The sequence below is a fragment of the Stereum hirsutum genome, assembly GCF_000264905.1.
Source record: "Stereum hirsutum FP-91666 SS1 unplaced genomic scaffold STEHIscaffold_15, whole genome shotgun sequence".
Lineage (NCBI taxonomy): Eukaryota > Fungi > Basidiomycota > Agaricomycetes > Russulales > Stereaceae > Stereum > Stereum hirsutum.
In genome coordinates, this window is record NW_006763145.1 from 136532 (window position 1) to 154728 (window position 18197).

General features: G+C 50.8%; 7 protein-coding genes across 7 annotated transcripts; 4 read left to right on the forward strand and 3 right to left on the reverse strand.

Moving 5' to 3' along the window:
* Positions 1 to 389: 389 nt before the first annotated feature.
* On the forward strand, positions 390 to 1889 carry STEHIDRAFT_114188 (uncharacterized protein; the record flags this gene model as incomplete). The annotated part of the gene is made up of 4 exons (XM_007308324.1): positions 390 to 779; positions 851 to 1028; positions 1094 to 1356; positions 1419 to 1889. The coding sequence occupies 4 exons, from the start codon at positions 390 to 392 to the stop codon at positions 1887 to 1889; spliced, it is 1302 nt and encodes a 433-aa protein (XP_007308386.1).
* A 270-nt stretch (positions 1890 to 2159) lies between these two features.
* Positions 2160 to 2577, forward strand: STEHIDRAFT_160790 (uncharacterized protein; the record flags this gene model as incomplete). The annotated part of the gene is made up of 2 exons (XM_007308325.1): positions 2160 to 2340; positions 2375 to 2577. 2 exons carry the CDS (start codon positions 2160 to 2162, stop codon positions 2575 to 2577), a joined length of 384 nt encoding a protein of 127 aa, XP_007308387.1.
* Positions 2578 to 3190: 613 nt separating this feature from the next.
* STEHIDRAFT_133911 (DUF803-domain-containing protein) lies at positions 3191 to 4728 on the reverse strand (the record flags this gene model as incomplete). Its single annotated transcript, XM_007308326.1, has 6 exons — positions 3191 to 3554; positions 3614 to 3905; positions 3982 to 4142; positions 4244 to 4319; positions 4483 to 4582; positions 4648 to 4728. The coding sequence occupies 6 exons, from the start codon at positions 4726 to 4728 to the stop codon at positions 3191 to 3193; spliced, it is 1074 nt and encodes a 357-aa protein (XP_007308388.1).
* A 613-nt stretch (positions 4729 to 5341) lies between these two features.
* On the reverse strand, positions 5342 to 5652 carry STEHIDRAFT_65129 (uncharacterized protein; the record flags this gene model as incomplete). The annotated part of the gene is made up of 2 exons (XM_007308292.1): positions 5342 to 5496; positions 5589 to 5652. Coding segments are annotated over 2 exons (219 nt in total), but the record flags the coding sequence as incomplete, so codon positions are not given.
* A 1505-nt stretch (positions 5653 to 7157) lies between these two features.
* On the forward strand, positions 7158 to 7397 carry STEHIDRAFT_65160 (Ac-type transposase; the record flags this gene model as incomplete). The annotated part of the gene is made up of 1 exon (XM_007308293.1): positions 7158 to 7397. A coding segment is annotated over one exon (240 nt), but the record flags the coding sequence as incomplete, so codon positions are not given.
* Positions 7398 to 8038: 641 nt separating this feature from the next.
* STEHIDRAFT_114191 (uncharacterized protein) lies at positions 8039 to 11093 on the reverse strand (the record flags this gene model as incomplete). Its single annotated transcript, XM_007308327.1, has 10 exons — positions 8039 to 8388; positions 8612 to 8815; positions 9087 to 9205; positions 9260 to 9408; positions 9473 to 9628; positions 9658 to 9793; positions 9843 to 10072; positions 10435 to 10567; positions 10625 to 10810; positions 10876 to 11093. The coding sequence occupies 10 exons, from the start codon at positions 11091 to 11093 to the stop codon at positions 8039 to 8041; spliced, it is 1881 nt and encodes a 626-aa protein (XP_007308389.1).
* A 971-nt stretch (positions 11094 to 12064) lies between these two features.
* Positions 12065 to 16759, forward strand: STEHIDRAFT_114192 (uncharacterized protein; the record flags this gene model as incomplete). The annotated part of the gene is made up of 10 exons (XM_007308328.1): positions 12065 to 12289; positions 12466 to 13581; positions 13644 to 13870; positions 13943 to 14204; positions 14260 to 14426; positions 14519 to 14624; positions 14705 to 15139; positions 15233 to 15553; positions 15614 to 16218; positions 16285 to 16759. The coding sequence occupies 10 exons, from the start codon at positions 12065 to 12067 to the stop codon at positions 16757 to 16759; spliced, it is 3939 nt and encodes a 1312-aa protein (XP_007308390.1).
* Between the last annotated feature and the right edge of the window lie 1438 nt (positions 16760 to 18197).

An 18197-nucleotide genomic window follows, 5' to 3' on the forward strand; every position in this document is an offset into this window, starting at 1 on the left:
GGGACGGGTCTGAGACCGATGCCACATGACAGGTGATACTCCGACTATGGTGTTGGTATGTATGTCTGCCTATCGAGGACAGTCGGCTTTCCGACGTTCCAACGTTCCAATCCAACGCTCATTGAAGTCTAACCAGCCTTAGCGCCGGTACAAGGACCATAGGGCGCGCCTCGGGGGCGAAGGTGGTCCGCACGCTTACGGTTAAGTGAGTTAGGATGTATAGGGCGATGTATAGTCGGAAGCTGTGTCCTCCGTGTCGAGTCTACTCGGGCAATGTTGTGACTCACGTTCTCGGGTTATGCAGTATATAAAGGTGCATCTCTTACAACCTATGTGATTGCATTTCTGCTCGCTACGTATCCCGAAGATCACTTGCCAGTCTCTACTGCATGTCGTCCCCGACCCCTTCCTCAAGCGTTAACGGCAGCAAGGATTTCGCAAACGCACTAGCGGAGAAGTACACTACCGACTTCCCAGTCCATCAGCCACTTTTGCCACAACAGCCATCACCAGCGGTACTCGACACCGTCCTTCTAGTTGGTAGCCGCGGCGGCATAGGAGCCAATCTACTCTCTCAGCTTCTCAGACGACATTGTGTCCGCAAAGTCTACGCTCTGAATCGTAATCACGACGACGGGAGGACTAGCCAGGAGAGGCAGAGGGACGAGCTTCACCTGCAGGGCCTGGATCCCTCGTTGGCGGAGAGTGAGAAGCTGGTCTTACTAGAAGGGAAGACCTCACACGCTACTTTGGGGTTGACCAGAGACATGTTTGATGAGGTGTGCTTACTTTGACTTTTTCGGTATTTCAACGTCCACGGTCTGATTGAGGGGCTCATCATACCAAACAGATCTCTAAGTCCGTCACTGCAATCATAGTGAATGGTTGGCGTGTTGAATTCCGCTCTCCTCTCTCGGAGTTCGAGGACTTGATCGATGGGATTCGGAACCTCATCAACATTGCTCTGAGGTCGCCACAATCTCAGCCACCGTACTTCCTTTTCTGCTCGTCGCTCGCTTTACTCCAAGGTGAGCGCAATTTAACTCCTCTTGGTTTAATTCGACGCTCATCACTGTACTTCTATGCACTCCAGACCTCGACATCCCTTCACCAATCCCTGAAACCTTTCTTGAAGATGCACCACCTGTTTGGGTCTCTGGTGAAGGCTACCGCCGCTCGAAGTGGGTTGTAGAAAGCATCATCAAAGACGCCATGAAGAAGGCAGCTCTGCGCGCTACCGTAGCCCGTATAGGACAGATCAGCGGTAGCATAAACGGATACTGGAAGACGGATGAGTGGTTCCCTATCATGGTAAAGTCGAGCCAATACCTTGGTTGTCTACCAATGGAGGATCGAGTACGTGCATCTTTCTATTTCAAGTATTGGCGTATTTTGCTCACGAAAGACAACTTTGGCAGTGGACAGCATGGATCTCCGCGCCTCTTGCTGCATCCACAATTATCGACCTCATAGGCTCCAACGTCCCTGTCTGCCACATCGTCCACAGCCACCCTATCCCATTCACCTCCATCCTCCACCCTCTTTCCAGACTCCTCAATGTCGAACTCGTCTCCCGAACCGAGTGGTTCCGCCGACTCGAATCCAGCACGTCGAAAGATCTTACAAAAGAAATGAAGAAGGCCAACCCTGCCGTCCGAATGCCTTCTTTCTTCCTTATGTGCATGACGAAATCGTACCAAGGTGCTTTCAACCTCCCAATCGTGCGGTCTGTAGAAGCGGAGAAAGGGTCGGAGAGCCTGAGGCGGGCAAAGGAGAGACCTACGGATGGAGAGGACGTGAGGCGGTGGGTTGACTACTGGCAGAAGATGGGATTCCTTCGTCGTGCTGGAGATGACGGCTCCGGGGACAGGTTGAAAGCGAAGCTCTGAGTTCAGTGTATGACTGTGGCGTGGTTGGACCCTCCTGCCTACCTTACCATTACGCGTGCACTAATGTACTCTATTAATACTACGCTAGTAGCTACAGAAGTTCACTAAATCTAATACAGTACGTGTGACATCGTTGCGCCGTCCGTGGGAGTAGTCCTCCGGCCTCGCCACATCAACCCGCCGGTATATAAACCAGTCGCTACTGGCTCATACCCCTGAGCAATATACACTCCAACGAGCTCATCTAACCCCTCCTACGTTTTGCGCATCATGAAACAAGGCGCTTGGACCTGCGACGTCTGCCACCGTTCCATGCATATCAACTCCCAAGCCTCCCACGTCGTCGGCAAATCTCACACCACAAAAGCAGCGTCGCTCACTACCCCTCGTCCCAGCCCTTCCAACTCCTCCACCCCTCCCTCTTCCGTTCCCACCGATGCGTCAAGGACACGTATACAGGTCCATCGATGTTCACGACCACAAAGTGACCCCCGCTAACGAAGGATACTTGGAGACGGTTGCTCAGCAGATAGAAAGGATGGAGAGGGAAGCAGCGGCTGGGCTGAAGCCTGTGGCATGGCCCTGGCCTGCTCATCTCAAAGGTCAAGCGCCTCGGAGGAGGAGTAAGAAGAAAAGTAGCGGCATGGTGGGTGGGAAGGGAAAGACGGACAAGAAGGGGAGCGGTTAAACGACGGTTAAGAGTGCAAAACCACAGGAAAGGTACGTCTCGTATATCATCCTTAAATGCGAGCCGTTATAGACTATCGTTTCTAGTTTGACCCGTGCGGCCTCGAAGGAGAACGTCCCCGTAGGAGGGAAGGTTGCGACACTGTTCAGATCGGCGAAGGTCGCAACAGCTTCGCACTAAGATGCTTCGTTAAATCCATGCGCGAGAGTAGTCCCTTCGAGCGTAACGGAAAGATATATCACCATAGTCGCTCAGGAGATTTTGGAACCAGGGTCAGTGTGGCATTTTGATGCTCCAAGCGTCTACAAAGGTGAGCGGAGGAATGAGGACATACGGAACCACGATATTTGTGTAACAGCTCATGATATTCGTACAAGACGCCATGCTGCCCGACCGCGATGGTTCTGTTAAATTTGAGACGAACTACACTATTGGTGTCATGATGTTCTGTGGCCCACATACGATTTCAGTCAGTCCAAGATCTTGACAAAGGTCGTGATTCGAAACTCACAGGTAAAGCTTGAGAGCACGATTGAAATCATCTCTCGTCATACAAGGTATGCCACGAACAACCCCTTCACAAACGATATTCCTGAGTCAACCCTGGCACTTGCTACCCCCTCGAGCTTCTCACCGGCGCCACCATATTCGTCACCTCCATACCCTCCTCATCCACACTCGTTCCCCCATGCCCAGTGTATACTCCGCTATCTCGACGCGCCTCCAAGTCATCCACACCACTTCCCTCACTATGCCGGGCATCCTGGTCTACGAGCGCATATTCTTCATGCGACGGTTTCGTGCCCTTGCCTGGCTTTTGCGACAGTCCGAGAACGTGTATCCCAATAAATGTTACTGCGAAGCCTGTGAGGAGCGAGGCGATATTGGTTACGTCGTCGGTGTTGAAGCCTCGGTAAAGAAGAAGGGAGGCGATGACGGTCGCCGTCGTGAAGCAGACAGAGTACATCGGGTTCACTCTGCAATAATAGTCACTCCGGTGAGAGTACGGAGATGGAAATTGATCAAGAGGACCTACACGTTAGCAGAGAACGTATCCAGCGCCTTATTAAAATAGTTCATCTGAACTGCGATACACCCTATCACCGTCACTCCAAAAACATACGTGCTGGGGTATATGAACTGGTTGCTGCCCGCGAAGGTGAGTTTGACAGCGATACCGAAGCCTTTGATGGCCATGATCGATACAGAGCCAACGAGGGAACATATGGAGATATAGATGAGCGGGTTGGACCGACCGTAGCGTGGGGCCACGCCGTAGACCATGACGAGGGAGAAAACGAGGACAGAGAAGCAGTACGTCATGAAGCCTGGGTGAACAGTCAGACACGATGTCAATAGGGGTCCTCGATAGCGCGGAACCAAGAGGTGAACACCGTCTCTGACCTGGTTGGAGTGCATATCGCAGAACCTCGTCGACAGTGTTGATTTCTTTGTCTTCGGGTGCATGTAGGACGATGGTGAGCGCACCTAGGAGGCAGAGTGCACATCCGACACGTCCTAGATGACCGAGCTCTTCTTTGAGTAGGTATGAAGCGAGGATGGCGCTGTTGGGAGGAGCGGCGTGGATGTAAGCGCTCGTTTAGAGTGGGGGGAAGACATGATGTTGGGTCACACCGTCCCAGCGCATACGCCGTCTAGCACTCACCCGATGATAACGCTGAGGGATCCTAACGGCGTTACGAGAATGGGAGGCGCAAAAGCGTATGCAGCAAAGTTCACGACTAGAGGGCGGGCAAGAGACGGTCAACCTAACCCAACCATACGTGCTAAAATAACAACTCACATTCCGCCAACACCACTGATTCAACGACACGCAGTACCCACAACCATCCCAGACCGTCTTAACTTTTCTTCCCCAGAATAAGCAAGCAGAAACGAACGCACGGGTGATGGTGCCAACCCACCATGTCGGGTTCTTGAGGTACGCGTAATCGTCAGATGAAGCAGCGTACGTCCCATCTCTCTCGGACGCGTTCGTCAATCCCTGTATACAGACGTACCAGAATAGGTTAGTGAGAACCGAAAAGAAAAGGCATAGTTTTGGCGTACCATTTTAATGATGATGAACCCGAAACCGTTTGCTACTGCGCCTGCCAGGGCGAGTATCACGCCAATGTACTTGTCCTCCATAGGTGGTGGTTATTGAGTTCGGCGTGGATATGGTAAACAATGATGCGTTTGAGGAATAATAAGGTCGACTATGAAGAGTTCGTATGGGTGGACATCGAGGTCAGGTAGGAGTGGTGGAGGCCTGAAAGTTGTCCATAACCGCAGTTGTGCTCGAGGCGTCTTACATATGGCTTATGACGTCCGTCAACATGCATTCGAGCGGCATATTTTCCAGTAGTAGCAAATTCGGACTATAATCGAGACAATGGCACGAGACGATGATGGTTGTAGGAGTCTATAGTGGTGATGAATTTCTGGACATTGAGCTGGACGAAACGGAAAAGACTGGCAGCCGAGCTAACTGCGCCACCCAAAAATGTCGTCCTCGAGCAGTGTGGCCCAGGCGCAAGGTCGACAATGAGGGCCTAAAAAAGAAGCTATTCGGATTGGACTAGGTACTGTTCATTGGGTATTCATACATTCACATAGGTATTCGCCCCCCGGTTCTCCCCAAAGCATACAAGTAGACATCACTCCTCTAACTCGTACAGCCCATTCGTGCTTTCACGCGTCCCCGCTTCGCCAAGCATGCATTACCCACAATTCCTGACACCGAGTCCCCAGCACCCGTCACCTAGTTCTTGTCCTTGATTGGGAGCTGGTGCCCCGTCACCTGCTGGTACGACGCCCTGATCGCATCCGCGATACGTTCATCCTTGAACTGCTCGGCTGCGGACTCGTCCGACTGATCGCCTTTATGGAGGGCATGTTCTTGAATAAAGTCGATCACTACATTCAAGACAGTCAATGGTGGGTAAGAAACAGGGACACCGCGCAGGGAGTCTGTAAAGAGGACGTGTAGAATGAGACACGAGACGCACTCTTATCGAGGCCATCCTCGTTTACTTCGCCCTTTCGGCCACCACCGGCCATCGAGTTCATCTGGATCACAGAAGCGGAACGATAGTCAGAACGTAGTATGAGAAAGAGGGCCCCGTAAAGATATGCCGTACCTTTTCTTCCAGCCAACCTCGCTGGGTCTTCTTCTTCTCCTCCGTCTTTTCACCGGTTAATACATCCTTGATCTAAGGTATAAAGGTGAGCTAGAGCTGAGTCTCTGATGGATAACATGTTCAATGAGATAGTCCACCTTCGTGAAATCGAACTTCTTCTCGTGTTCGACTTGGACTTTCTTCTCGCCCTCGGGCGCATGGTGCCACAACTGCTCAATCTAGAGATGGACGGGATAGTTACTGTCGTAAAAAACCGGAGATATATGAGCGTAGCGTTGAGGAATCGAATTGACCTTATGTTCCGTCCTATGCTCATCCTCCTTCTGAATCTCCCCTTTCTCGGCTTTCTCGCGGTGCGGATTCCTAATCTCCTCGAGTTTCTCTTTGAATTCGTTCTTATGTTCCTTGATAGCATCTTCGAGCTGTTGAGTACATAATTAGATCCGTCCATATCACTGTAGATAACATGGAATATGATACCACATCAAGGTGAGACGAACGTACCTTGTCGCCAATATGCTCATGGGCGCGTTTCTCGGCCTCGTAAGCCTGCTGGACCTCTGCAGCCGCAGCCTCCTCTTCTGCTTTACGCTCAGCACCGCCGTCGAATACATCGTGAACCTGTACACCCATAATTGCATGATAGTCAACACGACGGAAGTCAGACAGATGTACGATGCGACAGCATACCTTGCCCATGAATCCACGCTCCTCGTCCACCTTCTCCATTGCAGCCTTCTTGTCTAGCTCAAGTTTCGCCAGTCTCAATCTCTCTTCCTCTTCTTCCAGCTCCCTCTTCTTCTTCCCGTCGTCGCCATCAAGCACGTCCTTAATCTACGGTAGTAATTGGCCATTCAAAAGCAATAAAAATTCAAGACCAGGTCAGTTCTTCGTCCATGATCCGGGCGACTGAAAGGCTACGATGACGATAGGGGAAGTAGGAGGACATACACGCTCAGACCACCCCTCTTTCTTTTGCGCTCTTTCCTCATTCTTCATATCACCAGACGTTCCCCCTTCCTTCAGAGGCTGATCCGTACCACTGATACTAGCTCCAGATTCTTCATGATGCGAATGGGAGTCGCCTTCAAGGGCATCCTTCAGTTTCGAAGATAGATCGTGGAAGGCGGACATATCGATGTTGTTGCGATGTGTTTGGAATACGAATGGATGGGGAGAAGGGTAATAATGGTGTCCTTTTGTCAGTTATAGTTATAGAACAAAGGATGGAGTTATAGGATGAAATGAAGCGTAGCCTGTTTGGGCCCGAGGTTCCCGTGCGGGTCTTACACGTGCATACATCTTTGTACAGCTATTCTATATGTTCCCGTAAGTCTTTGCAGTTTTCCGCGATGATGGGTGTGACGTACTCAAGTGGTGGAAGGTAACTACTGAGCTCTGTTTTATGAATCATGTTGCGTGCATTGACGGCGATATCAGAAGCACAGCGTTGACTTTCCTGTTCTCTCGCTCATCGCACGGGATATTCTGGCGATCCCTGGTGTTAGTGTGGCGGTTGAGCGTTTGTTCTCGCATTGCCGCCAAACGATGACGGAATTGCGCTCTTCCATGGCGTCGGAAACAGCTGCCAAGGCCGTTGTCTCAAAGGATTTGCTGAAGGAGGGTGTCGGAAAAGAGTTGGATTATCTTGACGGACATGGTATTTGGAACGAATAGTTACGAGTAGTATTTGTTTCAAATGATTATGCTAAATTCGGGCGGATCTTACAATATGATACATTTCGAGCTCCGTGTACTCGATTTCCACATGATTCGGTTTTGTTACAATACCGGCCCGTAACATAACTTAAGTAATTTTGTCAAGCCCTATGTGGGAAACAACACAACTACGCCACTCCTCTTGTCGCGTGCGCTCATCGCCACAACGCCAAGAACGCAACGTTGCGTATAGCATACCCAGTAACCCAACCCTAGTGCATAAAGATACAACAAAGGTCTTTTGTTGTAAGACTGGAGGTTTGTTGCAAGTCATTTCGAGCATGTATTCACTTGCAGGTTCATACAGGCCACAGTATTCAGGTGCACGCATATATAGAATGTGCCGTGACGTGTATTTGCATCCATGGTCATACAGCGTGCAAATGGAGAGGTGACTGCCACAAACATTGTATTTAGACGGAAGACTAGCATGCACATGAAATGAAACCATAGGAGCCGGGCAGAAAGGATCGAGCAGAAGAACACATCACGATAAGAGGCCACAGCGATTACAACAGGTCCATGCTCAAGAAGAGACACGATACGAACGAAGAGAGCGCACATTGACAAAATAGAATGATGAAGTAAACGAAGGAACATCAAGTCTTCTTCTGTTTCGGACGTGGCCTCGAGCTAACTGCCTTCGAGTTCTTCAACGTCTGATTCTTAGTCTTCTTCGCTGGTTGTGAAGCCGCCTGAACACTGTCGTCGTCGTCTTCCCCTTCACCCTCATCTGACCTACTCTTCCGTTTCCTCGTCTTTGTAGGGCTCCGCTCCACATCCTCTATATCCGCACGCTTTCCATGCTTCTTCACACGACCTTCCTTGTCCTCGTCCTCATCCTCGCCCTCCCTGACATCCGCGGCTACCTTCCGTGGCTTCCGTCTTTGCACTCTCTCATCTTCCAGATGTTCCTCTTCATCCCGACCATTACGGCCACTAACGAAACCTACAGAGGAACGAGATGGTCCAGGTGAGTCCCTGTCGCTTGAGGTGGAGTTTGTTAATGGCGAAGACGTGCGCGAGGGTGAGGTTAAACTAGAAGGGAGGACTTCGGGAGACGAGCGACGAAGAGACATCGAGCTGGTATCTGAGACGGTGGTAGAGACCTCAGGATGGCGGTCTGAGAGTATGGTGCGAGGCCTTATAGTGCGAGATTCCGAGGTATTTACGGCTGTTGCAGAGGTTGACGAAGGCGGCATCGGTTCCAGAGCCGAAGAGGAGGGAGCTGAGGAAGACGAAGCTGAGGAAGATGGCACTATTGGAGCTGAGGAACGAGTTGACGAAGGAAAAGAAATCGAAGCACCAGATGTAGAAGTAGGAACAGAAGTCGTTGAAGGTGGACCGAGCGTAGAAGGACGAGAAGAGCAGGAAACCTGAGACACTTGGGACGAGAGGATGGGCACAGCTGCATCAGAAGAGTTCGATTTTGAAGACACGGATGTTACTTGGAGACGAGTAGCGCTAGCCGAAGTGGAAATCATTGGCAGTGTGGCACCTGACGAGCTAGTACTAGATGAGGCGGGTGGATCAGCGCGGGTCGAAGAGTCAGTCGTTGAGCCTGTTGACGCGGTAGGGTTCGTCATTGCTGCTAAGGGATAAGTAGTACAGCGTGTCGTTCCATGTTATAGCCAATCAAGAACTCACTAGTAGCTGATTTTGCTGCCTCTGCTTGAGCCAAAATCCGCTCGCGCATGGTCAGAGCTCCACTAGGCTTCGACTTTGGTCTTGAAACGACACGGCCGTCCTTGTTCTTGAAGACTTCTCTGGAGAAGCAATCAGTACGTCGAGGGTAAATTACTCTAATGCTCAACACTCACATATTCCACCACTCGTAAGTCGGGCCGGACCACCTCTCGATCACAGGCTCTTTTGTCTGGAAGAGCTCTATGACATCGTAGTACATCTCAGGATAATCAAAGAGGTCGTCTTTCTCGCAGAACTTCCTCGAGCTGATGGCAATCCGAGTCTCAAAATTCCAGATGCTCAGTAGATGTCACGGTTCACAATGAGATAAGGAGTGGCAGACATACCTGAACGCTGAGGTACGAGATGAATGGTGCAGTTAGTTTCGTGATTCCGTGGATATCCGCAATACACGGCCGCGCGTTCTTCGAACGGCTTCCATTGAACGTCGCTGATTTCCCGAGCAAGACGGTACGAGCAAACTTATAGGCGGTATCACCATACTGTTATGGTACAAGAGGAGAGTACTCACACAAGCCATGATGGGTGACTGGGAAAACCCGTTGAGGAGGTCACCGGGAGAGTAGGAGCCTGGAGCATAGCACACCGAAGGATATTCCTCGGTCGTTAGTGCCTCTTCGCCATTCGGACCGTAACGCTCAGAGAACCTGGAGCAGCGTGAACAGTGAGCTTCAAGATCGAGGTGGAGACACGTACTTTATAGGATCAGCATCAAACTCGTTGAGTAAAGATGGTGGAGTCAGTAAGCGAGCATATTCGAGATCGTTAAAGCCTCGGTCCGCCTTGTCATTCGAGGTGAACGGCATCGATCCACTTGATGCAGTGCTATTGGCTGATATAGACTTTGCGTGTGCGATCCAACTCGCAATTCCGGACTTGGCTTTTTCAGTGTCTTCGTTCTTGCCAGCGTTCGCTGCCGATGTAATCTATAATAATAAGTGTGAGTCAAAAAGATTGTTGTGTTGTGTTGTTGCTTCAGTGCCAGTCGATCGCTTGACGGTCGGAGGTGTTTGTTTAACAGCCTGAGGCCGTGCAGCTCACGCGTGAGCTGCACGGATGTGGTGTCCGGGAACTCGGATACCAGCCGGTGCCACTGTGGCCCACAGCCCACAGGTGGGTTAATGAGAGTGGCGCAAAATGTGTTGAGCAAGCATACAGCCGCATATATGCACCTTTACCATAGTAAAAGGTGCATATATGCGGCCCTTCATTCACAGACACAGCAGTTCCAGGCGAGACGAAAGCAACCAAACATATATAAAGCCCAATTCAATAGGAGAATACTTACCTCGTTGACCAACTGCCACAGCCCATCGAGGTCGTCTTTATCAATATACTGCTGGATGCGTTTCTTGAGTCCGGGGGCGTGAGACAGCATAGAATTGTAAGATTTCTGCATTCGCAGTATAACCGTGTCCTCCCTGTCGAATACTCAGTGGAGAGAAATGGAAAAAAAAAATCATGAGAGGTGTACGCACACGTTATACTCAGCGCAGAGTGAAGTCATCACCTTGGTCGTATCGAGGTACCCCTCTGAGTCCACATCGTCATCGGTAGCGAGAAGGCCATCCAGCGACATTCCGACGTTGAAGACTTCCTGGTAATTAGCGTAGAGGTCGATTCCTCGGCGAAACCACTTGGCACGTTCAAGGATCTTTGCATTGCTACAAAGATGCCACAAGACAGATATTGAAGAAGAAGCGATAGAAAATTTTGAGTATACACGCACCCATTGTCAGCGCATCGTCTCTTTTTTCTACCCCGCCTGTTACCGTTCTTGCCTCTTTTTTTCGCCTTTTCGCCCCTCTTCGACTTTGCAGCTGATTCCTGCTCGTCTTCAGACTCTTGGGAGGAGTCTTCACTCTGGGAGGATTCTGAATCTTCAGAGGATGACGAGGGTGGTGTGGGCGACCGCTTGCGTGAGACACGAGAGGAAGAACTGGCCATGGTAGTGGAAGGAAAGAGAGTGGCGAGGCATCACTGGATAAATGCGGCGCGCGTTCCGTCCTCATGACACGTGATCGCGTTACTTATCCCGGTTTTGGATGGGCGTCCAACGCTGTTGAGCATTCTCGAGCTTCAAGTCTCCCTCTCACCTTCTCTTTGGCCTTGTCCTTCGTACTGATGCACATTTATTTCCTTGTTCCAAGCTCAAGCGCATGAGAAGCAGGATTGAAGGCTCATACACGACTGTGGGGCTATCCAACCGCCACTCGTAGAGTCAGGCTCTAGGTATTGAAGTTGCATTCGTCACTTCCTTCCTGCATGCACCCTGTTCGAGCAATCAACTCTTGGCTTTTATTAGACACCATCACATCGATGAGTTATACTGTGCTCTTTTTTGTGCTCCTATGACTGCTTATGCTTGCATCTCTTGCCCACTTGACCTGATGGCTTGGGAACGGCGCCTGGGCTTCTCTATGTTTCGCCGCAATTGGCGACCCTATTCACATCTTCGTACTCGCATCAATCTCGACCAGCTAGGCATCTTCAGCGCCATCACTTGGCGATGCTTCCTGTATCCATCTGGCTTGTCATGTTCTTTTGAGGCTAGGAGTGGCAGGGACTCGAAGCTAGACAGCAGGTCTTATGAACCCACTCCATACCGTTGTCGAGACCACATTTTTTTGGCTCCAATATCAGTGTATGTTATGCTCATGTCTCTCATAACTTGAATGATATCACAATGCTCGAATATCATGCTTCTAACGTGTGACGTCACTTGGAGGGGTTTAGCCTCCGGTGTAATATGGCCCGAGTGTTGCTCACAAGTGTTTCTCTCCTACTTGGGCATATCTGATCCCATAAAAAGAATGGGACCTTGGACACCTTATGAGCTTGTATAGCAGATGCCCATCCTCGCCGAAAATTTATTGGGGTCACGACACGGAGTCCTATTCTTTGTTCTCACCACCACCATGCCCTCCCTCTCCTGCCCTGGCTGTAACAGCAAGAACAGCTTTTCGACATCGAACGCACTCAAACACCACCAGCAGAAATGTCAAGGTTACCAGGAATATTATGAGAGCAAGAAGACTTCACGACGCGTACGAAAACGACTTGCACCTCGGGCGGCGGACGAACCAGCAAAACGTCAACGCGCAGATGAACAGCCTGAAGCATCAGGTAGCGCGAGCGTGCAAGTAAGTGTTGCATTGTAACTGTTTTATTCGAGATTTGGTGTTGAACATTCTTGCAAGCAGTGTGCGACGACACTGTCCCCAAGGGTCATAAATTCCGAAGACCAACCCGTTTGTCTCCGCCACTGTTATTCTAACGGTAGGAGTTATTACTAATATAATGTCTATACCACCTTTAGAACCCGCCCACCCTCATTGATGATATACCTGCCTTATTACCTGACACCGTACCCGTTCAGCTCTCTCGATCTGGACGTGCAGTCCGTGTACCGAAACGTTTGAAGGACTTCGTACCAGGCACCCAGATCAAAAGCATGTCACAGTATCCCAACACCCCAGCAGTCGCCCCATTGCCTCCACCACCGACTCCACCTTCAATAACTCCACCATCACCCCCGTGTACCGTTCCTCCTCAATCACGCTCACCGTTTGTTACCGAACCGGATGAATTCGGGCTCTATAGAATTTATCCCAACCGGCCGAGCGCTATGCCTACTCTCGATACTTCACTTGCTAGCCTATGTGATTCTCCCTCACTTGCTCGATACGCCAAGTCGGCCAGCACCTCTTCTGCTGCTGCTGCGGAAGCTCCCACAGTCGTGGATGTCGAAGCTGAGAAAAGAGCCGCGTTTGCGCCTTTTCCTAACCTTGGAACTGCTCTGACGACCTACTGGCAGCAGACGGGATCTTCGACCAAGTCCAATGCCGAGATGGACCGTCTCACAGCATTCCAGCAGCATTTTCCAGCAACAGACGTCAAGGCCTTCCGAGCTCAGCATGAGACTAGGCGCCTTGACAAACACATCGAGGCTGACTGCAGTTGGACCACATCTTCCGTCCGAATACGTCTTCCGCCGGCCAACATTCCAGGTGATTGCGGTCAGGAGAGCGCTGCGCCCACACTCACGGTCGATAAAGTCATGCACCGCTCTATCATCGACATCGTTACCGATGTTTATAGTAACAAGGAGATCGCTCCCACCCTCCATACAACGCCATTTGAACTTCGCTGCGAGTCTGTGGATGGTTCATCTTCGGAGCGCATTTACGGCGAGCTTTTCACCTCCCCCGCTCTCCTTGAAGAACATGTTGCCATTCAGCAATTATCCGGCAACCCTGACGATGGATTTGAGTGCATTGTGGCACCAATCTTACTCGGGTCAGACGCCACACATCTTGCTCAGTTTGGTGATGCTTCACTTTGGCCGTTCTATATGATGATCGCCGCCCAATCAAAGTACACCTTAGCTCGACCATCTGCGCACGCATGCCATCATCTTGCATATGTTCCATCGGTATGTAGTTGCTACTGTCTGCTGTCGTCATTCGACTATGCTAACACTCGCTTGCCACACAGCTTCCCGACGACTTTCAAGACGAATACCGCCACATCTTTGGGGACAAAGCCCGACCCGAAGTTCTCACCCACTGCAAAAGAGACTTGTTCCACGAAATATGGAACCTACTCCTTGACGAGAAGTTTATGGACGCATACCAAAACGGAATCTTGGTGGATTGTGGCGATGGCCGACGACGTCGTATCTTCCCCCGGTTTTTCTCCTATACAGCTGATTATCCAGAGAAGTATGTCATGTTATCTGTTTCTCCCTTAACGGAATCGTCTCTCATGAGCTGACAAAATTGAATTTGCTGCAGGGTACTCATCGCAACGATCAAGAACCTTGGGCGATGTCCGTGTCCATCCTGCTTTGTCGAAAAAGCCAACATCCACAAGATGGGAACAAAGCCCGATATGAAGACGCGTGAGAAGGATCTTCGCGTCGACGATGAGAACCGGCGGTTTGACATAGAGACTGCACGGCGTCTCATCTTCGAGAGTGGAGTTCGCATCAACTCTGAAAGAATTGACACGGTTCTCGGCGGATCAGGAGTACCTACACGGGTACTTATGTTCATTGTCCGTGTTCAACGCTGCTTGTTACCCACTAACGCTCGGATCGCCACCCACACAGAATGCTTTCTCAAAGCTTGCATTGGTCAATGAATTCAACATTTTTGCTATACTCCTCGTCGACCTCCTACACGAATTTGAGGCCGGTGTTTGGAGGGCCATCTTTGCTCACCTGGTCCGTTTACTCATTGCTATCAAAGGAACTGCCTTAGACGAACTTAACGAACGGTGGGTCTCCTTGCTCGTCAATGACTTGGACCTTGCATACTTTCATCTTTCACTTGCCGCTTACACCTTGCATGCTGACCAAAAGTATTCAGTTATCGACGTGTCCCTACCTTTGGAGACGATACTATCAGAAAATTCAGCACAAATGCCTCGGAGATGAAAAAGCTTGCCGCTAGGGACTTCGAAGACCTTCTTCAGGTGAGATGAATAAGTAACCTTAAATGTCACCAGGGCGGTCAATGAAGCACATGAACTAAATTTACATCTGCCTCTCTCAGTGCGCTATCCCGGTCTTCGAAGGTCTCTTTCCCAGCGAGCACAATAAGGTTATTCTTGATTTATTATTTGATCTGAACTCGTGGCTCGCTTTCGCGAAGATGCGCCTGCACACCGACTCTACCTTAGACGACCTGGAAAATATCACTACACAGTTAGGGGCATCCGTTCGGCTGTTCAAGAAGCGGAGTTGCGCCGAATGGAAGACATTTGAGCTTCCCCGAGAGGCCCGTGCACGAGCAAGACGCGAACATCGACAAGCTCAAAAGGCCGCCACTAACACAGAAAAGGACTTGTCGAATACAGTTCCAACTACCGGTGCCACCCAAATTAAACCTAAGCCTTTCAACGACTCTACATACAAGCTACACCGCCTCCCAGACTACCCTCGCACAATTCGTCGCATTGGAACCTATGAACTATTTAGTGCACAACGGGTACGAGAGTTCTCTTTGTACTTTCGGCTTTCTACTTCTGCTCCTTGAGACCCAAACCTTATGTGTTGTCCCTTGATTTCCCGGCCACAATAGTTCGAAGCCGCACACCGAGAACCTAAGGACTCTTACCGAAGGGGCAGCAAGAACAACTTTGTCCCACAGCTAGCGCGCCGAGAGGCACGTGTCCGGTTTCTCAGACGGATGTTCGGACGACTTGTCGAAGTCTATCCACGCCTTGGGAAACTTGGACGCAAAGTTCAGAGGAATAAAGACGGGCGAAGGAATAACAATCGACGCTCAGATGACAAGATCACAACCGATCCGCGTGCTCACCACTATATCGCCGACTCCGAACGCGACCACTTCAACCTCAAGGTCTGGCTTCGGGATCATCACAATGATCCTGCTACCAAGGTATATTTATCTCACAGTTGCTTGGCTTCCTTTGTGTCTCAACTTATGCTTCTCAATCAGGACTTCTCTCCCAAACTACGCCAGCATTGCTTAGCTCGCCTGCAAGGTGTTGAGTCAGGCCACATTTTTTCGGATTCAGAACTGACTACGCTCGAGATCCGAGACAATGAAATATATCGTCACCATCGCATTCGAGTCAACTACACAACCTACGATATTCGAAGAGCCCAAGACTCTATTAATCCTCGCACCCGTCGTGATCTCATGGTCCTCTCAGACAGCATTACAGACGACGATGCCCATCCGTACTGGTATGCAAGGGCCATCACTGTGTTCCACGCCTACGTTCGACAGCGTAACGCACCTGGTGACGCTGGAAAGTTCACCCGCATGGACTTCGTTTGGGTGCGGTGGTACAGCGAGCCCCTCAGCCGTTGTGGTTGGGCAGCTAAGCGGCTACCTCGTGTTAGCTTTCTTGCGCAGAACGACCCCAACGCATTCGGATTCATTAACCCGGCTGATATCATCCGGGGTGCTCACCTGATTCCTGCGTTTACTTACGGGGGTGTCGGGGAGGACCTTTTGACCAGCCCGTCGCTTGCGAGGTTCCATGGCGGAGACTCTGAGGACGAGTGCGATGACTGGAACTCTATGTATGTTAATATGTGAGTATCTTAAGGCTTCAAGTTTTCTGTCGGATAATTACTTACATCGAATAGTTTTGTTGACAGGGACATGGTTATGAGGTACCGTGGAGGTGGTGTCGGGCATCGCAGTACCCGTGCGTGTGATGTGGTCCTCCGGCAGGATACCGTACAAGTTGACCTGGAGTCAGAAGACGAAAGTTTGTTACAAGACCGAGAAGTAGCGGACGGAGCAGGCGACGAAGAGAGCGACGATAGCGGACGTAACTTAGAGGGGGACGACGATGATGATGAGGCGATCGAAGGCGATCCTGAGAATGAGCGCAGTGTGGCTGAGGGCGGCACAGTGACGGGTGGCGCAGAGGGCGCGGAAGGAGACGATGATGAGCGCGGTATTGACGAAGAAGTGGGTGGAGCTGGGGATAGTGATCAAGAGGAGCCGCTGGAGAGAGTATACGAGGCGAACATCTATGAGGGACCGGATAGGGAGGACTCGGAGGGGAACGGCTCAGCAGATGAGGATGAGGATGTATGGGATAGAGCTGGATTTAGCGCACCTTAGGCCATATGCGACCCTGTACTCATATACATGTGCATACATACATGTCCCATTGCTTGAATGAACTTGCACGACGACGACGGGACTTGAGAGAACATATACGAGCAGTCGCGCCCGTTTCACGCCACCTGGAAGAGCTGGCACGTCCGGCAGTCCGGCTGTACGAACTCAGACGTCCCGGCCGGAGCTACCCGGGTTCTGCGTTTCTCGCGATGATCTTCAGCCGGAAATTCTCCACCATAGAATGCATTAAGCTCGTCCGCCATCCTCTCCAGAAAGGTCATTCCCGAGCGCCGAGTTGACCGAGAGGGTAGCGCAATCGAGGGCTGAGAAGAAGACGAGTGAATCGAGCGCGCAAACAGTCCTCGAGGCTTGGATTCTGATGGCTCAGGGGCCGGTGGCGGTGGCTCAGGCCCAAAAAAGATGGGGATCTTCTTGTCGTATACCCTATAGATGTACTCAAGGAGGGTCCGGGATAACGCCGCAAGTGGTGGATTATTCCCGCGAGAAGGATCTTCGAAGTAAGCACCTCGGATACCTGGGTGTAAGACTGCGAGAAACCCGTCGCAGGGACGGGCACAAGGAGAAATCAGTCACGTCAAGCCGACCCCCCATTCGAATACACCTGAGCACAGATATAGATATACTCACCTGCACCCAGAAGAGGGTAATGACTTCTTGTCAGTGCTTTGGCCTTGTATATTTTCAACTTTGCCAGAGCAGCTTCGAGTGCGGGGCCCAGTTTGTATCTGTCCGTGAGGCCGCTTTGCCGGATTGCGGAGAGGTGTGTCTCCAGGGACTTCTCGACTGTATCGTACAAAGGAATGACGAGAGGAAGGGTGGGTATTCCGGCTTGTGAGAGGTCGAGGGTGGCTTCATAGAAAGGCTAGGTGGACATTGTGCTGTGTATAAGTTTGGCAGCTTCATAGAGTCTGCTCAACGGAACAGGGTAGGATACATGAAGTTTGACGTTGCAACTTGCCTGGAGAATCTCACACACTTTACGCAACATATCCCAATCGTCGAGAGTAAGCTCCAGCTGTTTCTTCCTTGCAATCGCCACTGTGGCCTTCTTCCCCGATAAATGTTTGTCCAACTCGTTCACCCACTGTGTTATAGCCTGGAAGATACGGTGACACCAGAGGGTGCCAAAGTCAACAACGACAACAGAGACGGGAACAACACAACAGCGCTTACTGGACTTAACCTTATCCCACGTTCGATCTCTGCATGCGTAGTATTCCAGCGCACTGGCATGCCCCGAATCAGTACAAGGTTCTTGCCATCCGACTCGCACACACGGCGTGTAAGAGCTCGGAATCGCTTGCGTCGGGGCTCGGAATGTAAAATATCGACAACAACACTATGGAGCTGGTAAAGGATAGGGTGTACTGTTATTCGACTGCACAGAACAGTTCTCGAAAAGAGGAAGCATACCTTT